This window comes from Xyrauchen texanus, chromosome 37 (assembly GCF_025860055.1).
Source record: "Xyrauchen texanus isolate HMW12.3.18 chromosome 37, RBS_HiC_50CHRs, whole genome shotgun sequence".
In the NCBI taxonomy this organism is placed as follows: Eukaryota; Metazoa; Chordata; class Actinopteri; order Cypriniformes; family Catostomidae; genus Xyrauchen; species Xyrauchen texanus.
In genome coordinates, this window is record NC_068312.1 from 13,641,741 (window position 1) to 13,662,793 (window position 21,053).

At 38.8% G+C, this 21,053-nt stretch overlaps 1 protein-coding gene across 1 annotated transcript in view; it reads left to right on the forward strand.

Moving 5' to 3' along the window:
* The first annotated feature begins 239 nt into the window (after positions 1-239).
* LOC127631278 (transmembrane protein 132C-like) overlaps positions 240-21,053 on the forward strand; it is a 53,978-nt gene continuing 33,164 nt past the window's right edge. The window contains exons 1-2 of the mRNA XM_052109350.1: positions 240-261; positions 961-1,867. Of these exons, the coding sequence (XP_051965310.1) occupies positions 240-261; positions 961-1,867 (929 nt within the window). The remainder of the gene's footprint in view (positions 262-960; positions 1,868-21,053) is intronic.

Consider the following 21,053-nt stretch of genomic DNA (forward strand, 5'->3'; position numbering starts at 1 on the left):
CGAAAGGCAAACAAGGGGTTAACTTAACACGGAAGGTAAACAAGGGGTTAACTTAACACGGAAGGTAAACAAGGGGTTAACTTAACACGAAAGGCAAACAAGGGGTTAACTTAACACGGAAGGTAAACACGGGGATAGCTGGAGTGAAAACGACGATTGAAGCATGGGAACAGACATCTACATACAACAAAGACCGACAAGGGAAAGGAGAAACAGACACGGTTAAATACACAAACACAATGAAGACTCAACGAGACACAGGTGGGAACAATAAAGAGTGCAGGCAGTGAGAGGGGCCAGGAATTGTGGGAATTGCAGTTTCACGCTCGGACAGTGAGACTACGGGTGGACAACAGGGAAAACGTGACATGGAATGGGAGCGGTGACAGCTGAAACGGAAAACACGGAGCGGACCAGGAAACATGACATAAACGTGAAGGGTGAAAACAGAGAACATAGGACAGACAACACCGGAACGTTACAGTAGGGAGATGTTTGTGTCTCTTTACATATTAAAGAATACTCCCAATTAGTTCCACACAATAATGTAAAGATATTCTAAACTGATTATGCAAAAAAACAACACAGGTATCGGATCGGAAGAGAAAAAGTGGTATCGGTGCATCCCTAAAATTAATGACATTCATTTTAGTAGAATGGAATATTCTTATTGCCTGTACACAGAGATTATTAAGCACTTGGCTGGCACGAAATATATCAAGAAATACAGGACAATAAAGAAGGCCTATTTATTCTTCAATTGTTACAATTAGCATCTCACTGAGTTCATACTCATACAGTGCTTAGCAGTCATTGAAAATAGAAAACATACAATTTTGACATATATGTATAAATATATGCACATACAACGGTTTGTCTGCCACTCAAGCAGCAATGTATCTTTGTAAATTAATCAGAAATATTAATGACAACAATGTTTGTGTCTTGGTTCCTCTGCAGAGCTGGACAGTCAAGAGATCTCTGATGCCACCAAACCCCCCACTCCATATCCTATGTTCCTTCCTGTCAGCTACCAGATGTGGGATGCTGACTACTTCCTATTAAAAGAGGCAGGACAGGACATCATGCGCAATTCTAGCATGCAAAGCCACACACAGCCATTTGTTGTGATGAGAGCGGGACGCCTCCCCGTGATCAGTGCTACCTACGGCCCACTCTCTACCAAACGGGAGATTCCAATGGACTTAGTGCAGTCAGTACAATTATTCCGCCCCTCACTGCCAGCTTTCTTTCTCAACTGGAGAGTCCAGTCCTTTGTCCTGAACCGCTGGGTCTATTCCTCTTCCCCCAAAGTGCGGGTGCTCTTCTACGTGGCTGGAAGGGACTGGGACAGAGAAGAGAAGGAGAAAGGTACTAAAGATGAACTGCCATGTGTGACCGTGTACGCATTCTGGCAGACACAGGAGGTGCGAGGGTCCTGTGTTATTGGAAATGAGCATGGGACCTGCATGGCCGAGGTTGACCTTCCAGCGGGTTGGTTTAGCCCAGCTGAGGGTAGCTCCAGTCGAGAAAGACAAGGGCCCAGTCAGGGGAACCCTGTGGAGCTGTATTACCAGGCTCGACCCAGCGCATATGGCCCGTGCACAGGTGGAGGAGAGGAGGGTAAGAGGTGGGATGTAGGGGGTGGAAATCTTGGTCAGGCTGAGTACATGCCCATGACCCCCATGCAAAAAATCAGGAGTGTGCGGCTCCTGCAGGTCAAAGAGGGTGCCACACCTGTGTCAGTGCTCAGAATGGGAGAGGCTGTGGTCATCCAGACCTCCTCTAAACCACTTAAGAAGACGGATATCGCCTCCTTTTATGTTTACATGAGGAACTCAGCCAAGCTGGACACCTTCTCTCTCAGGTAAGTCTCAACCAGATGGCCATGCTGTGATCTTTGTGAGATTTCTGTTTGGCTGAAATTTGGTTTTGCTTCCTTTTGTAGTAGACCCTTCTTTGTATTTTTTAATGGTAATAAGAACACCCCTTTCTGCATTAATATGTCATTGGGAAAAATAATTTTACCCACTGTTATTATATTTGGCATATGATTTATTTGAGGGCGAATAGATAAATTTTTACTGGTTAACTGCACAGTACTAGTGCACAGCTCAATATCAAAACCACAAATGTTTATTATCTGATCTTTAGAGGCATTTATTAATTATTTTTTAAATTGTTACCAGGAAGGGAAATCAATCTATTTTTGTGATCTCTTGAAATTTTGGATTTTTGTATGATTTGAACTGTATTTTTAAGATAGTAAAAATGTTTATACAGTATGTCACAGAATAGATGTACATGAAGAAATAATTATCCTCTAATTTTAACAGAACCACTTTTTTAATACCAGTAGATATATAAAATTTTTTGAAGATTTAGAATAGATAATATACCTTGTAAAATTACTAGAGGTAAGAATTTTCACTGGCCTCACGATTCGATTATGATTCAAAGGGTAACGATTCAATTAAAAAACAATTCACAATGCACGTTGACCTCCAATTGAAAAGTATTAAATTATTAATTTAGAATGAATCAATCCCTTGCCTATAACTATAATCACAACTATCAGTTGCTGGGATGGCTACATGACATATCTGCTTCTGTTAGAGTGGTGATGTCAGCTTCTCCTTTACACACTACAGGTGATAGTAAGTGACACAAAAAGCGGGGTTGCTACTAGGACTGGGCGATATGGCAAAAAAATTAAATCTCGATTTTATCAAACTTATGGATGATTCACAATTCATGATTCGATTTTTCAGCTTTTAAATGTACTCCAACATAATTCAAATTGTATGTACTTTATTAGAATGCAAGGCAACCTGGTTGGAGATATCCAAGTTATTTTGCAAAGGTGTGAAGTGAAATGTACCTATGCACCATAGGGGGAAGTTGTCAACAGTGTAAACATAAAATAAATTAAAATCTAATAAACCCAGATGTTTAGAAATAATAATAATAGAATAATAAAACTTAGACAAAATTTATTCTTAGCCAGTGCAGGTATTAATTTTATCTTAACCAATTCTATCTAGAAATTTATCTAGATCTCAATATCTATAAATGATCAAGTTTATCTAGAAAGTACTCATTGTATATCAAACAATTTGTGTGTATATTCATAAACCCCTGCAGATAGAGACGCTCTCTCTAGTGGTTCACACTGAGCAGCGCAGCAACATGAAATAATTTATCATAATAATTTATCGTTTTGATAAACTCGCAAAGTTTATCAAAACGATTGCTTGCCAAATGTTGGCTATAGATGCAGTACACTTGAAACACATCATAGAACAAAGCAATAATTAGCGATCTATCTGAATCATCATGGTGAAATATATAGCCTGAAGCCTATCCATATGATTTGAAATGAAGTGCAATAACTGTCACGTAATTAACACTTTATTATGGTTAAAAAGAAAAAAAAGGAGAATGTTCATCAACACGCGCAAGCAGTTATGATCTAAAAGCCTGCGTATACCTGCATGATGGACGAAGCTGAGCTACAGTCACACTGTGTAAAACCGTACGGGGAATATTACCACTGTCACTGTCAAGTTCATTTGGAGCGTGCCACAGACTTGCAGCTGATCAGATCGGGAGTGGCATTAAGACAAGCGCTATGAAATATTTTGCTCAGCCTTATTCAGGCTTTGGTGGATTTACAACGTATTGAAAAATCAGGTAAACCACCTAGCCGTAGTTGCTGCTTAAGAAATCAATCAAGCATCTTGTATGCGCACTGTTCTGATAAGCGAGACACCAACAATAAGCAATAGTCAAAGAAACAGAATGCGCAAGAGAAGAGAAAGGCATTGGGAAGCAGGAGAAAAAAAATATATATTTAGAATAAAAACATTACAAATTAAAACAAGACTTTTATTACATATAGATTACTAATATTTCCATTGTATTCATGCTGTTTAGCCAGAGGGGAACTTGACTTGACCTGAAAACAGTCACGGAACACAGATGATTACCTTTCAATATACAGAATTTTTCATAAAATATTGAAATAGTTAGATGCAAATATAGCAGAACTAGCCATAACACAGCTTTGTGTAAAATATATGAATAAATTGGGAAATAGGGTTTTTAAATGGATTATTGCTTTTTCCTGAAAATACTAGAGTTGTTAGAGGCCTTTCTGGGGGCATTGCAGATTATCAGTGCTGAGTGGAAAAATGCATGTAATCACAATAACACTGATATTCTGAGCTGTTATGCTGTTGGACTGAATATGCCTGGAAAAGACATGCAGTTTTAATCCCTCAGATTTTATGTGAAGGCATGCTGTGCCCTGAACACTTTTCTTTTCTCCCTGTCTGAAAGCTTTGGTTGCTCATACTTTTCCATGCTGTGCTTTAAATAACATTGCATTCTTTGCATCGCTTGCAATGCATCAGCAGCAGACAAACACAAGAGTGCTCTCTGTGTGTAAAGTTTTGTTGGTAAATTCAAATGGATGAAATTCGTCAATAACACAGTGAAACTGCCATTTTCTCCTCCTGAATCATTAGTTACAGTGATAAATATTTGGCACTAGGACACACAGATGAACATAGCATCATGTCAACTGCTAATAATTCAAATGAGATGGCAAAATTTGTAATATATTCAACTTGGCTAGTACAAAAATGTAGGACTTTTATTTCCATAGAGACCAACCAATCAACAAACAATATTTCAAATTAATACATGCATTAAATTATTTCTAGCCTTTTATCCAACACTTTATTTTAAAAAGGGTTACTAATTCCAGATTTATTAATACAAATGACTGATGTTTGGCAACGACATGTAATACACTTCCCTTGTCTCGTTCCAAACCCTGATGTTTTCTTTCATCTGTAGTACACAGAAATCATGGTTAGGTTTAGGGGATGGGTAAGGGGTTAGGCTTTATGATTAGGTTTAGGTTTGGGCTAAGGTTTAAACTTTGGAATATTTTTAAGAACATCATTTGTTGGTTCGTAGATTTTTCGAATATGGGAGCAAAAGTGGTACATATTTGTACAAGCCAACTCATACGGTTTCTAACGATTTTGCCATCTCGTAGTGCTATTACGACTTGTCACGAGGCTGGGTTGTACAGAAGCAATTGTACAGCTCGTTGAACCAAACAATTATAAAATAATGTGCGGGAAAAGCCGTTCTTTCCTGTTTTCTGGTTTAGCTGCTTCTCATGTCTTCCTGCATGAAGGTTAAACCACACTAACTTTGATTTGGCAGATGTTTATATTCTAAAGCTTTCAACAACCTTTTTTCAAGATAATCAGCCTTTAAAGGGGCCATGAAATGCTCTTTTTTTTATAGTTTTATCTTCATGCTGAAGACACATCCACATGATGCACACACATAGTCCAAAGCACATTTAAAATGCACACATCCAGTTTTCATTATCCTGTTCTGAAATGCACATTGCTGGAAAGGCATCAAAACTGTCAAAGACTTCCATGTAGTGCGTGTTTACATACACCAACAATTAAAATTAATGCAGATGGGCAATGTTCAGTGTTCAGGAATTGTTAGGCCACATTTGGCCTGTTTGTCCCACTCTCTCTCTCTCTCTCTCTCTCTCTCTCTCTCTCTCTCTCGGTATGAATGTTCCAGTGGGTGGGGCCAAAAGTGTGATGATGTAAAGTAGGCAATGCTGTTGAGGCGGTCATGATTTAATGAGTACCTTTTTATAGTTTTATTTTCTTCCCTGTGGTCCACTGATAATGTTACTAAAGCTTTTTTTTGCATTAAATTAGTTATAATTTAATAATGATAATTTTCATTTCTGCTCGGTTTTGGCCTCAGCTCCTCCTTTATACATCAATGTAATTGAATGTTATGATTGGATAACTGTGCAGCCCCTCAAATTCAGCCTTATTTGAAACTCAATCAGAAGATAATGAATAAACTCCACAAGTCCACTACATTTATAAAACTAAATTTCAGGGTTTACAGATAAATGCACATCCAACAAATTGCATCCGAATATGTAAAACTGTTAATCTCAAGCACAACTGTTAACACTCACACCCTGTCTACATCGGACACAAGAGTCACGTCAAAAGCAATAGAACCCATTGTAATAAATTATGCTGCCTACCATGGAAGCGCCCGTTGCGGCTCGTCACGCCGACATTAAACAGATGTCCATTTTGCACTACACGTACTGCCGCTATTTCTGCCAAAAACACAAATATATGGTTTTGAAAGTTAGTGTGGAAGCACCTGCTGTAGACAGCCTCAAGCCGTTGCATCGCATCAACAGACGTGCCTGTTGTATACAGTGTGTCAGCACCATAACTATCAAACAGTCATAACATTTGAAATATTCATGAATGGAGCTGGTCCAATTTTATTAACTTCTGGGCAATTCCAGAATTATGGATGTGACAATTTCACAGAAAATTTGAAATTTAACTTCATATATAAAGTACTCATTACCAGTATATCAAACAATTTTTATGTATAATCATAGACCTGTATGAGTCCAGATATCTGAAAAGTTTTAGTCTGGTCAATTTTTTTCCAGTTTAGATAGGGAAATTAACTTGTGTTACGGATGTGACAAAATATAAGTATATAATGGATACAAGTTTTGATTCAAAGCTTGAATCATTTTATGACTGGTTCACAAGTAATCAACAATGATATCAGTTGACAAAACATGCAATCCAAGCTGAAATATGCTGAAGACACATCCACATGATGCACACACATAGTCCAAAGCACATTTAAAATGCACACATCCAGTTTTCATTATCATCCTGTTCTGAAATGCACATTGCTGGAAAGGCATCAAAACTGTCAAAGACTTCCATGTAGTGCGTGTTTACATACAACAACAATTAAAAATAATGCAGATGGGCAATGTTCAGTGTTCAGGAATTGTTAGGCCACATTTGGCCTGTTTGTCCCACTCTCTCTCTCTCTCTCTCTCTCTCTCTCTCTCTCTCTCTCTCTCTCTCTCTCTCTCTCTCGGTATGAATGTTCCAGTGGGTGGGGCCAAAAGTGTGATGATGTAAAGTAGAGCTTGGTTTCATAAAATTATTTTATTTCTTTGGGGATTAATTTTTGAGGCCTGAATTTCACAGTAAATTTTTATAGTAGAAAGATCTCTTATTTGTAAAAATATCAAGGAACATTTTAATCCTTGTGACCCCTTTAATGTGACTATTTAGAAACTACATGGAAAATTAAATTGAGAAGCTTTCAAAGATTGAAAAAGTTTGAGATGCCAATTGCAGACTATCATAAATGTTCCTTCATCTGTTACTTACTGAGAGTAGGTCCATCAACAAAGCTCCACTTTTTCTGTGATTTATGTTCATGTGTGCACTTGGTCTATTTTAAATGCACATGTCAGTTTGTGTGTGTATTATTGGGTTCTTAAGAGGATAACTCTAGCTGCTTTGCAGTTGTTCTTGTCAACTCCTCCCCATAATCCTTTCCATTCTTAACATCCATCTCTGTCAGTCTCCGCCTTCTTTGCCTGTTCCCTGGTAAATTCGAGTCATTTCTGTATCATTTGTCTTCATCTACCTCAGTGTGTGTATGTGTGAGCTTTTTCTATTGATGTACCTCCTCTATCTTTCTCCTTGTCGCGTAATCACTGTTACCTTAAATCTTTCTATAGCCATCCATACCCAGCTCTCTTCTCTTCTCTTCTCTTCTCTTCTCTTCTCTTCTCTTCTCTTCTCTTCTCTTCTCTTCTCTTCTCTTCTCTTCTCTAAGATTATTAGATTGGTATTACTTACATATTGTCTGCCTTTTAGGTTTTATGACTTTCATAGTGTCTTCATTGCATCAAATATGTGCATATTAAAATACAAAGCAACATGATTAAAAAATCTGCCCATTACTCAATGTACAGTAATACGTAATGGTTCCAGAATTGTTAGTAATATATATTTTTGAATAATTGCTGATATTTTCAAATTATGAACAATTGCCTTTGGAGCATCAAAGCTTTTATAAGAGCTTTGGTGAGGCTTGATATGTTATGCACTGATAATATGCTGGTGGCTTTAAATGCAGATAAAAATGTTACAGCAACAGAATACAAGCCATTAAGGCCCAGGTATACTTAGTTTTTGTGTTCCGGATCAGCTCGCACGTGGTCGACTGCGTTGCCTTTGTGAGTATACTCTTCTGACTGCGAGCAAATATGAACGTGTTTGTGATAGATACTCTTTTAGTAGAGTCAATGGCTGGCACATACACCGATGATGCACACAGACGTTAACCACGTACACAAGTACAGAAAATCTGGCTATATATCTATCTATATATATATATATATATATATATATATATTTATTATTATTATTTTTATTTATTTTTTTATTTTTTTGGCCATGTGTGCTCAAGATTATCATCTCTGCACAAAACGATGGACTTAAAATGTTTTTTTTTTGTTTTTGTTATGTTTGTAATAAATGGAAAAATTGATATAACTTTGTGCTCAATAAGCCATCACTTTAAAGCACTTTAAACCATTTTTCCATTAAGGGCCATTTGAGTATTTATGTAATTAATGTACACATTCCGTTATGTGCTCACACACCAAAATCACTAAAAGGTCTGTCTATTATACAGTATTTTGTGTTGTTCAGTGGCGGGCTGTGCATTAAAAGTCTAGGCCTTCATTGTGATTCATGCCATTAAGAAACACAGTTTCACAATGAATAAGACCTCCTATGCCTTTGGGCATCATACATTATGTTGCAGCTAACTAATAATACTAATTGACATTTTAAAAACACATCCACACATGAAAGCCAGAATTTGAAATGACACTTAATGCTCAAGCAAGCCTGATTTTAACTGCTGCATGACTGTTTGTGAAATGAACGTCTCCCGAACAGACATTCAAAAATGTTTCATATGAATCTACCAAGGAGGTCTAGTATACCTGGAAAAATCTATCTAATTATATTTGTGATTTAAATGTTGCTTGCAATAAATGTCATTTTGTCAGGGTACACGGTTATGCTTCGTTCTATTAAATTGTATGTGGGATATTCCTACTTGTTATCTCCGACCATAAATGCATTCCATTCCACGATATTTGGAACTGCAACACTCCCGTTAGATTAGCGGGAGTTTGATTCTCATTAGAGATGTCTCCTAGCAACCCAACTGATAAACGTTAGATTAGCGGGAGTTTGATTCTCATTAGAGATGTCTCCTAGTAACCCAACTGATAAACAATGCTGCCGTGCTAGCATTTGTGCTTCAGGTGTACGATTATCAAAATAGATTATAATGTTTAATACACCCGTTTCTGCAGGCGTTTGTTAAACAAGCTTTAATATCACGCAATGTGGAAACGAACTCATTTATCGATATTAAATAATAAAGTGAATGTTTATCACTTACTTTGTATATCTCACTGAGAGTCGACATGTTTGTGTGACACCATGCACCTGCATCTCGGCAAAATCAAAGTTGAGAATTTCTGCACGAGCCTACAAGTTGTAATTGTGAATTAAAGATGCATTTCATTGCACTTTTCCTAAAAGTCAGTCCTCCTTTCCTGTGTAATAAATTAAGCAACCACACGGTCATGCAGAACATCTCATGTTTTTAAATCCATAAGGATCTCTTTCTCAATGGTGATAGCAGCAATGATGATGATCTCGCGCTCTTAGATTTCAAATTAATTCACTTAAAGCATGATTGCATCACTCAAGGCCAGCTAGACGGCCTTGACCGGGACATATCCTAAAGATTACACCCACCATAAACAAATAAATTGGATTGGCTGATGAATCTGACAATCTGACTTTAGCTGCTCATTCATTTGCACTGTTGAGGGATTCTGTAGAAATTCTGAAGGCCTGACGGAGTGGAGCTCAAACTCACACACTGCTTCAGGCATGTGATTTGTGAAACAGTTGTCACACTTTGCTTGTAAGCATCAAGGAATAAATTCTGACTGGATAAACTTAAAATTTGTCTCTATTTGTTTGTAGATTAATTACGAGATTGAGAATGAAAGGATGACATATTTTGTTTATTTGGCATGTTATGCCAGAGAGAATTCGCTACTGGTGTTGTTATCGTTTAAAATAATTTTAAAACATTATTTGAAAGGATTTTTTTTTCAGGTTAATTGAATCAAGGCCATTTTTTCCTTTTCAAATTATTTCTCAAATATACTTGTTGACCAAGTAAAATGGTCTTGTGGGCCTTATAAGGCCCTGAGGCCTGACTTTCCCCACCCCTGCTTTAAAGGAATAGTTAATCTAAAATTTAAATTTGATATTGAAGGTAATTCCACGCTATAGGTGCGTTCTGATTTGGAGGGTTCCTACGAAGTGTTCACTGCTCCCTACAGCTCCCTACACCTTGAGCATGGGATATCTAATGAAGTTCACTTGACAAAATTTGTCCATTTGGAATTCCCTTCAATGTGGGTCCTTTTTGGAGGTTACCGGTCCTTTGGTTTTTTCTTTTCTTTGAAAAGTCTCTTTTTGTATGGATAAATAAAAGCAGCTGGATTTGAATGGAATAACACGAGAGTGAGTAATGACAGAAATTTCATATTAATTTAAATATTTTTGTGATGGCATATTGAGGTGTGTAAGTTATGGCTGTAGTATACACAAAGGCACTGATCTAATAAGTGTAATTTTTTGGTTTACTGTATGCAGATATGTATACTATTGGTTTATTATGTCTTATTTGTTTTCATGAAAACACTAGGCTCCTTAATGCACTGTTTTGTTTACTTAATTACACAGGGATCAACCACTGTAAATTCGTAATCAAATCAATCCTTGTGAAAAATAGCCACACCTGCGTATCTGAATATCTAAAGATGTAAATCTTTCAGGGTGCCTGTTAGGAGTCAGCATGAAAAATTTCACCTAAAGTCACACTCATATATCACGCATTAAGTGACACATATTTTTTTGAGGCAGAAAAGATAAACTGATTCTCAGTGATTGTTTTAATCAAGAGGAGTTAATCTTCATTATTTAGACTCATCTCTTTATAATTCAAATGCTGTGACAAGAAGAAGAAATAAGTCATTTGTCTTTCTCATGTCACAATCTCACCCTATTACCCTATTGTCTTTTGAAATATGTTGGGAAGGTTTGTCAACAAAAAATGCAGAGAAAGGTTGACGTGTCATAAAAATGTAATGTTAATAATATATCCATTAATGTGAGGATGCAGTTTTGAGTCAAATGTGCTTTGTCACGACTCAGTTTCACCCTCTTTTTAAAATGGCACTATAACAGGACACAATTCATTCTTGGTGAATTAATCTATCAGTATTTTTTAACTTAATTGTGGTATAAGTAAAACCTGATATTTTTTTTTCCCATAACAGTAGTCAATATTACAGAGCACATGTCAATATTAGTGTAAACATAATGAAATGTTGAGAAAGACTGTAAGAGAAATTTACCCTAAGTTTAAACTATATGGCCAAAATGACTTGATGCCATTCAGTCAAATGCGATTTATCAGAATTATCAAACCATTATTTTTTAAGGGGAAAACGTCACAGCATAACAGGAATGTGCAGAAAGTTATGGACAAATTCTCTCAAGACTATTTCTACATTTTCTCAGAAATGCAGACAGTTAGGACACAAATGTTTTCTAAAAATTTGCAAATCTAGTTTATTTATTTGCATGGCTAAGACAATTTTTTCCTTGCAATCGGCACTTAGGGAATGTTTGACCCTGTGTGTGTGTGTGTGTGTGTGTGTGGGCAGGTTTAAGTGGTTTATTAGGACTTTTTTAGGTTACAAACTGGTAATATGGGTATTATGCTATAAATGTGGTTTATGAGGATATTTCTAGTGTCCCCATAATTCAAATAGCTTAAAAAACATATTAAACTATGTTTTATTGAAAATGTAAAAATGCAGCTAGTTTTTTTGTGAGGGTTAGGTTTAGGGTTAGGGGATACAATCTATAGTTTGTACAGTATAAAAATCATTAAGTCTATGGAGAGTCCTTATAAGGATAGCTGCACCAACGTGTGTGTGTGTGTGTGTGTTTGTGTGTGTGTGTGTGTGTGTGTGTGTGTGTGTTCTCTAAACAGGTGGATCTCCACAGCTTGGTCAGTTAATGTTCTCAATATGGTGTTCTGGCATTTGTGTGTGTGTGTGTGAATGTGCATGACATTTCAAAGCCTACATTCATTATGTGAAATGTCAGCAATGTTTGAAGGATAATTGAAAAACGGCATGCAAACGAACTCTTGATATCAGAGGTTGAGCTCACTCCGATAAACTGTGAAGTTCTCAACAGTAACAGACAGAAGATGATTTGGGCTGAACGTTATTTGGTCCCCATAGGTCAAAAGCAAAGATGCCTCTTACTATTGATTTATTCTGTTTGGAGGGTGAAACATCAGTTTTGGACAGATGTTTCTGGGGAAGAAGTGAAGACTGTAAGACTGATGCCAGAGCAGAAGCAAAATTAAAAGGCAAGCATCAAAAGAGTAATCAAGTATCAAAAGTTTCAAAATACTAATTAGACATTATAGTTTAAACTAAATTACAGTTTAAAATCATAGCTACAACATTTTACACCATCAAAATCATATAAAAACATTTGATTTGCTTTATTCACATGGTCAAACAATTTAGATGAAAACTGGTTTTGTCATCATAACAGGATTTCATAATTTGCTTTAAACTAAAGACAATGCAACTTGTTGGACTGCTCAAATTTAGACGGATGCATGATTTCTTCCATGATTTAGACAAAAATTATTTTACACCTACAATAATCATGCCATTTTTAGAGGAAGTTATTTATTTATATTAAGTTGCATTGAAATTTCACTCTGAGGCGGCACTCAAGTTGCATTAAAATCAAAAACTTTTAAATGGCACATGCCCCCTTGACACTTCGTTGCTATGAATGAAAATGTCAGTAACTTATATATATAGAGAGAGAAAAATAGAGAATTTTGTTCAAGATAGCCAGCTTTAGAGTGATGTCTGATAATACAGCCCATCTGAGACTGAAAACTTCCCCTAGCCAGGGTCCAGAATTAACACCCGGCAAGTGTAAGTAAAAATTGGCTTTGTATAGTAAATAAAACTTACTGTTACTGGCCACTTAACATGTCAGTTTTCTAGATATTGCAAAACAATGAAAGATTGAAATCACTTTAAGGAAAAGAACGATATTCTAAACCAAATCAAAGAGATACAGTCCACTACTTAAACATTTTAATGTACACAAGGCGATCATCTGATGAGTAGAGTGTTACGCGAGAGCTATCAGGTCCTTCGATAATGTGCAAGGAAGGGTAGCCGGTAAACTTTTTGGAGATCTATGATAAGATAGTGCCCCAGGGGATTGATGCCCCAGGCAGACTGCATAATCTGCATATAGGGAGCGGCGACCCTGCAGCTTAATATGTTAGACAAGGAAGGATGTTTTTTTCTTTTTATTGTCATAACTCTAGAACTTCATGTTGACATTCCTGGAGTTAAGCAACCAAAACGACAATATGACGAACAAAATTACAACATTCTGACATTTTTGTGAGAGGTGCTGTGAGTTATTACCTGCTATCTGGGACAAATATACACTCACTGAGCACTATGGTCCTAATAAAGAGCCCGACGTGCTGTTGTAGCTCATCCGCCTCAAAGTTTGACATGTTGTGCATTCTGAGATGTTATTCTACTCAATACAATTGTTCAGAGGTGTTATCTGATTTACCTCAAACCAGTCTGGCCATTCTCCTTTGACCTCTCTTATCAGCAAAGCATTTTCGTCCAGAACATTTTTTTGGATTTTTTTTTTTGGATTTCGTCCAGAAATTTTTTTCTGAATAAATTCTGTAAATTGAGACTGTTGTGTGTGAAAATCCCAGGAGATCAGCAGTTACAGAAATACTCAAACCAGCCCATCTGACACCACCCCATGGTCAAAATCACTTAGATCACATATTTCCCCATTCTGATGGTTGATATGAACATTAACTGAAGCTCCTGACCCATATCTGTATGATATTATGCATTGCACAGCTGCTACATGATTGGCTGATTAGAAAATCACATAAATAAATAAGTGTACAGGTGTTCCTAATAAAGTGAATTGCATAGGTGTATATTTTTATACACTCCATATGTGTAAATTTGAATACAGTTTAATGGACAGTAAAAATATTTATGGACAGTATATTTTCTCAATTGTCTCGTAAATAGCAGTTACTAGCATTAGTGTTTAATAGCCCCAATCTTTATGACAAGCACTATAAAAAGCATAAACAGAGGAAAAAAATAATAATTCTCTGAAATTGTAAATAATTTAGTTGTTCCTGAGAAAGATTATTTTTAAGTAGCCTGTAGTTTTTGATCATTTTAAAATTGATCATGTCTGTATCAGTTCTGGGAGCTTTTAGAGTCTGTTCTCACAGCTTTAATGGTCCCTTGGGGTATTCGGGATTGTGGCACTATTGAGCCGCCCAACTTCCTCTCCCCTATGGGTACATAATGTTGCTTTTTTATGATCAATACTTATGAACATATTGATAATGTAATCTGATTATACTGTTACATGGGGCCATTGTGACAGTACATACAAGTTTTGGAAAAAACAGGAGCTTTAGTTCTAATCATTTGACTGAAAAGGCCTCACACGAATTTCTGAGAGCTGCTACAATTGACCAGTGGATCATCTACGTACCTCTATAGTTTACAGAATGGTGAAAGAAAAAAAATATTATTTTCTATCATTATCACCTTCATGTTGTTTCAAACCCAAATGCTGTTATTTTCCCAGGGAACATAAAAGTCAAATTTTAAAGAATTGTTACACAGCTCTTGCCAATTCATAGTAACCAGGGACTGTCAACCAAAACAAAACAAACAATCAACACCAAATGAAACACCTTTAAAATATATCATACATGCACACTGTATTCCAAGGTTTCTAAGACATTAGAAATTTGTGTGAGAAAGATACCAAAATAATCTACTTAAGTAATTATTCACAATCTCATTTACTAGTAAGTTTCTTTGTGTGAGTTTCTAATCAATAAAATAAAGATGGTTTGGGCAGGGCTTTGTGTGCTTAAGTGTGTGTGTGTGTGGGTGTGTGTATGTGTGTGTAGGTAGGGTTGAAATGACTGTCCAGGCTTGGCTAACTGGGTCTGATAGATACATCATTGATTTCCTGTCTTCTATAAGGGAATGGAGACTAACATCCCCTTTCTTTACCACTGCATCGCTGTCAGCCTCTGTTTTACATTTGTTGAGCTGACTATACTTGGCCTCATCTCCCCCTGCCAAATACACCCACACAATCATACAAAAATATACACTCACTAACACAAAGTCAATGTCAGTCAACAAGCTCACAACCATACTTATAGCTATGAATAGATACACGAGTATTGCTCTTTAAAATGGTTAGCACCAGCAAAAAAACTACAAAAAACATGTTCACTTTAAAGATGTGGTAACACAAACTTCATGTGGTAACATCTAAATTAAATGATTTGTTTCATGTCAAAATTAGTATTTATGATCACTGAATCAACAAGAATTAATTTGGCTTCCTCAACAAATCTAATTTTAAGAGGTTATAGAAGGTATAAATAGCAGGTCACCACTATTTTACCATATACATTTAGTTTTACAGTACATTGTAAAATTGTATGTACACTGTAAACAAGATTCACTTTTCCTGACAGATTACTCCAACACTTCCATCCAGTTCTAAAAAAAAGTTACAGTACTGTGCAAAAGGTCTTCAAAAATAATGCCATAAATAGTTTTCATATATCAATTAACGTCATACAAAGACCAGTAAACATTTAAAAAGCTAAATCAATATTTGGTGTGGCCACCTTTGCTTTTAAAACAGCACCAATTCTCCTAGGTACACCTGGACAGTTTTCCTTGGTAGTTGGCAGATAGGATGTACCAAGGTTCTTTGAGAATTCACCACAGTTCTTCTATCTATTTAGGCTGTCTCAATTGCTTCTGTCTCTTGTAATCCCACACTGACTCAATATTCAGTGGGGGGTGGGTGTGTGTGTGTGTGTGTGTGTGTGCGGGGGGGTTCCCTGTTCTTCTATTCTATTCTATTCTATTTGCAAAATAAATGTTTGGGATTCTAAAATGTGTATTTCCTATTGACACACTAAACCTAAAAATATAAATAACCATCTTAAGGCAAATGTTTTTGTGAAGCATCTTATGTGCCTTAAACTTTTGCTCAGTATTGTATATACAGTGCATCCGGAAATTATTCACAGCGCTTCACTTTTTCCACATTTTGTTATGTCACAGCCTTATTCCAAAATGGATTAAATTAATTATTTTCCTCCAAATTTTACAAACAATGCCCCATAATGACAAAATGAAAGAAGTTTGTTTGAAATCTTTGCAAATTTATTAAAAATAAAAAACGAAGAAAATCACATGTACATAAGTATTCACAGTCTTTGCCATGACACTCAAAATTGATCTCAGGTGCATCCTGTTCCACTCATCATCCTTGAGATGTTTCTACAACTTGGAGTCCACCTGTGGTAAATGTAGTTGATTGGACATGATTTGGAAAGGCACACACCTGTCTATATAAGGTCCCACAGTGCATGTCAGAGCACAAACCAAGCCACGAAGTCCAAGGAATTTTCTGTAGACCTCTGAGACAGGATTGTATGAAGGCACAGATCTGGGGAAGGGTACAGAAACATTTCTGCTGCATTGAAAGTCCCAATGAGCACAGTGGCCTCCATCATCCATAAATGGAAGAAGTTTGGAACCATGAGGACTCTTCCTAGAGCTGGCCGCCCGGCCAAACTGTGCGATCAGGGGAGAAGGGCCTTAGTCAGGTAGGTGACCAAGAACCTGATGGTCACTCTGACAGAGCTCCAGCATTTCTCAGTGGAGAGAGGAGAACCTTCCTGAAGAACAACCATCTCTGCAGCACTCCACCAATCAGGCCTGTATGGTAGAGTGTCCAGACGGAAGCCACTCCTCAGTAAACACATGACAGCAAGCCTGGAGTTTGCCAAAAGGCACCTGAAAGACTCTCAGCCCATGAGAAACAAAATTCTCTTGTCTGATGAAACTAAGATTGATCTCTTTGGCCTGGATGAAGCATCATGTCTGGAGGAAACCAAGCACCGCTCATCACCTGGCCAATACCATCCCTACAGTGAAGCATGGTGGTGGCAGCACCATGCTGTGGGGATGTTTTTCAGCGGCAGGAACTGGGAGACTAGTCAGGATCGAGGGAAAGATGAATGCAGCAATGTACAGAGACATCCTTGATGAAAACCCGCTCCAGAGCGCTCTGGACCACAGAATGGGGCGAAGGTTCATCTTCCAACAGGACAACGACACTAACGACACAGCCAAGATAACAAAGGAGTGGCTACGGGACAACTCTGTGAATGTCCTTGAGTGGCTCAGCCAGAGCCCAGACTTGAACCCGATTGAACATCTCTGGAGAGATCTGAAAATGTCTGTGCACTTGCACTCCCCATCCAACCTAATGGAGCTTGAGAAGTCCTGCAAAGAAGAATGGGAGAAACTGCCCAAAAAAAGGTGTGCCAAGCTTGTAGCATCATACACAAAAAGACTTGAGGCTGTAATTGGTGCCAAAGGTGCTTCAACAAAGTATTGAGCAAAGGCTGTGAATACTTATGTACATATGATTTCTTTTCATTTTTTATTTTTAATACATTTGCAAAGATTTCAAACAAACTTCTTTCATGTTGTCATTATGGGGTTTTGTTTGTAGAATTTTGAGGAAAATAATGGATTTAATCCATTTTGGAATAAGGCTGTAACATAAACATATTTGGAAAAAGTTAAGCGCTGTGAATACTTTCCGGATGCACTGTATATATAAATATATATATATATACACTACTGTTTAAAAATTTGGAGTCACTTGCCTGAAAAGTTTCTCATGATCTTAAAAATCTTTTGATCTGAAGGCGTATGCTTAAATATTTGAATTGGTTTTGTTGACAAAAATATCATTGTGCCACCATATTCATATATTTAATTACAAAACAAAAATTTTATATAAAAAAAAAAGTTTTTGAAATCGATGACTTGGACAAATAATTATGAAAAGCAGCAAATAAGTGCCTAGCATATAGATGGGAACTCTTTCAATAGTTTAAAAAGCATCCCAGCGTGTTACCTCAAGAAGCGATACCTCAAGAAGAGAAAATATCAAGAGTACCGTAATTTCCGGACTATAAGCCGCAACTTTTTTCCCACGCTTTGAACCTCGCGGCTTATACAATGACGCGGCTAATATATGGATTTTTCCCGCTTTCAAATTTTATAAAAAAAAAAACAAAAAAAAAAACATTCTGTGACGTGCTCAGTTTTTTGGCGGCGTGGAGCTTTCATTAGACCAATGAAATTGGCAAACGGGTTAAGGTCAAAACAACTTTTTTTGTTTACTGTTTAGATTAAATCGAGCGCGCTCAAACTTCCCATCATTCTGATTACGGTAGTAATTTTGTCACCCTCACCATGGCAAAGACATGGAGAAACGCATATGATGCTGCTTTCAAGTTGAAGGCGATTGATCTGGCTGTTGGAAAAGGAAATAGAGCTGCTGCACGGGAGCTTGGTCTTAATGAGTCGATGATAAGACGTTGGAAACAGCAGCGTGAGGAATTGACTCAGTGCAAAAAGACAACTAAAGCTGAGGCTATTCAACTCCGACACCGAAGGAGATGACTTCAGTGGTTTCAGTGCACAGGACGAGGAAGATAGTGACCAATGACTTTCTTGGTAGGCTACTGTTTACTGCAAATGTTTTATTACAAGCCGTGTGTGGCAGCGGGGCGTGGTCAAGCGCCCGTCCGGGAGAGAAAGCGCTTACACCTGCGCTAAATTATGTCTAACACCGGTGTCTAATTTCAAGTGCCCTGCTTCACGTGTCGCTCGTGGGAAAACTGTCACACGGGCACCAGTGTGACAGTTTTCGGCAGGGCACTTGACGTTCCAGGTAAGGCTTTTAATGGCCACAGCAATGTTTACAATCAATTTTATAAAGTTTCTCAATTCTTCTATGCGCCAACACTAGACTGACGTGTGTCACTCTCTCAGCTCTGTGGCTGCTGCCTTTTTATGCCGCTCTCCCCATGCTTACTGAAATTAGACACCGGTGTTAGACATAATTTAGCTCAGGTGTAAGCGCCCTTACCGCTTTTCTCTCCCGGACGGGCGCTTGACCACGCACCCGCTGCCACACCGTGTTTCGTTAAAGCCTATTTATTTTTGTTACAAGCCGTGTTTCGTTAAAGCCTGAGTAAAGTTCATTTGTTTCAATGTACCGGTAGGCACCTGCGGCTTATAGACAGGTGCGGCTTATTTATGTTCAAAATAATGTTTTATTTAAAAATCAGTGGGTGCGGCTTATATTCAGGTGCGCTCAATAGTCCGGAAATTACGGTACATGTCTGCAAATTCTAGGCAAAGGTTGACTACTTTGAAGATGCTAAAATATAACACAGTTTTGATTTATTTTGGATTTTTTTAGTTGCAACATAATTCCCATATTTCCATTTGTATTATTCCATAGTTGTGATGACTAAAAAACGTTTGGTTACGTGTGTAACCTCCGTTCCCCGAGGGAGGGAACGACACGTGTCGGAGAAGCGACACTAGGGGTCTCTCTTGAGCGCCGATATTCACCTCTGACCTATTGAAAAGGGCCAATGGGAGTTGGCAGTCGGTATTTGCATACCCCGCCCCCGGACATACGGGTATTTAAGCGGGGCAAATACGGAAGTTTAGTCAGGATTTTTCTGAGGAGCCGAATGGTCCGGCCACAACAGTGGCTCGGTTCAGTGACATGGCGGAGGAAAGACACAACTTGTCGTTCCCTCCCTCGGGGAACGGAGGTTACATACGTAACCAAACGTTCCCCTTCTGTCGCTCTCTCCACGTTGTGTCGGAGAAGCGACACTAGGGGACCCATTCCAATCTTGCCATGTGCTGAACCGTGTACGTGAACCGCCGATACAGAGGCGGGCAGGGATTTCATCCAGTGCCGCGCATCGTCTGTACCTGGCTGCACGTGCCCTTCCCCAATGCCCCATAAGAACATTGGAGTCCTTCTAGTTACCCTGGGAGGGGAACAAGGCGATGTTTGCCAACATGGGAATGGGCCAGCCTGGCTGGGCCTCTTTTCTCTCTATGTTTCTCGCATAGAGCAATCACGGCCGGGGCCCTTACACGCATATAGGGAAGGGGGTCTTACCCAGACCCTGCGGAGACCACACCTGCCCTTTTTCTTGGGGAGGAAAAGTGGTAGACACGTCACACGGCCGTCTTAGGGCTCGTGTGGAAAGTATGGTGCGGTGGTAGATCCAGCCTCGAAAGGGGGGAGTTGCTACAGCACGGCGACCGAGGCAGCTGTAACTGCCTAAGGGAGACACGGGGGTCCGCTCGTAAGGGGACAGAACCGTGGAATTACACACAGTTCCCAGGAGGCCTTACCTGTGGAGCACCTATACCAGTACAGGGTAACCATCAGGGTACCCGCAGTGGCTTGGGTCGGCGAGTTCCTCCGCTGAACCGCGGACCCGGACGGCTGGGGAGGAATCGACCAGGGGCCCGACTCGGAGTGGGGCGCCCTGGGAAGAAGGCGCACTACTTTACCTTGACGTCAGGAAAAGGGCGCGCTGGGCGCAAGCGATCCACCCGGCCGGTCGGTCTACGTGTTACCGAGTTCTACGGGCTCGGACCTGTCAAAACACGAGACGCAACCGACTCAACGCGGAGGTTGTAAATCCTCGCGAAGGTGTTGGGTGTTGCCCAACCCGCGGCTCTACAGATGTCTTCTAGGGAGGTGCCCTTGGCCAGTGCCCACAAGGACGCAACACCCCTTGTTGAGTGAGCTCGTACCCGCAAGGGTAGGGGCCTAGGTGTGATAAGCCAGTGTGATGGTGTCGACAACCCAGTGGGCGAGCCTCTGTTTGGAGACGGCATTCCCTTTCTGCCGTCCCCCAAAGCAGACAAAGAGCTGCTCAGAGCGTCTGGTGCTCTGTGTGCGGTCCAGGTAAATGCG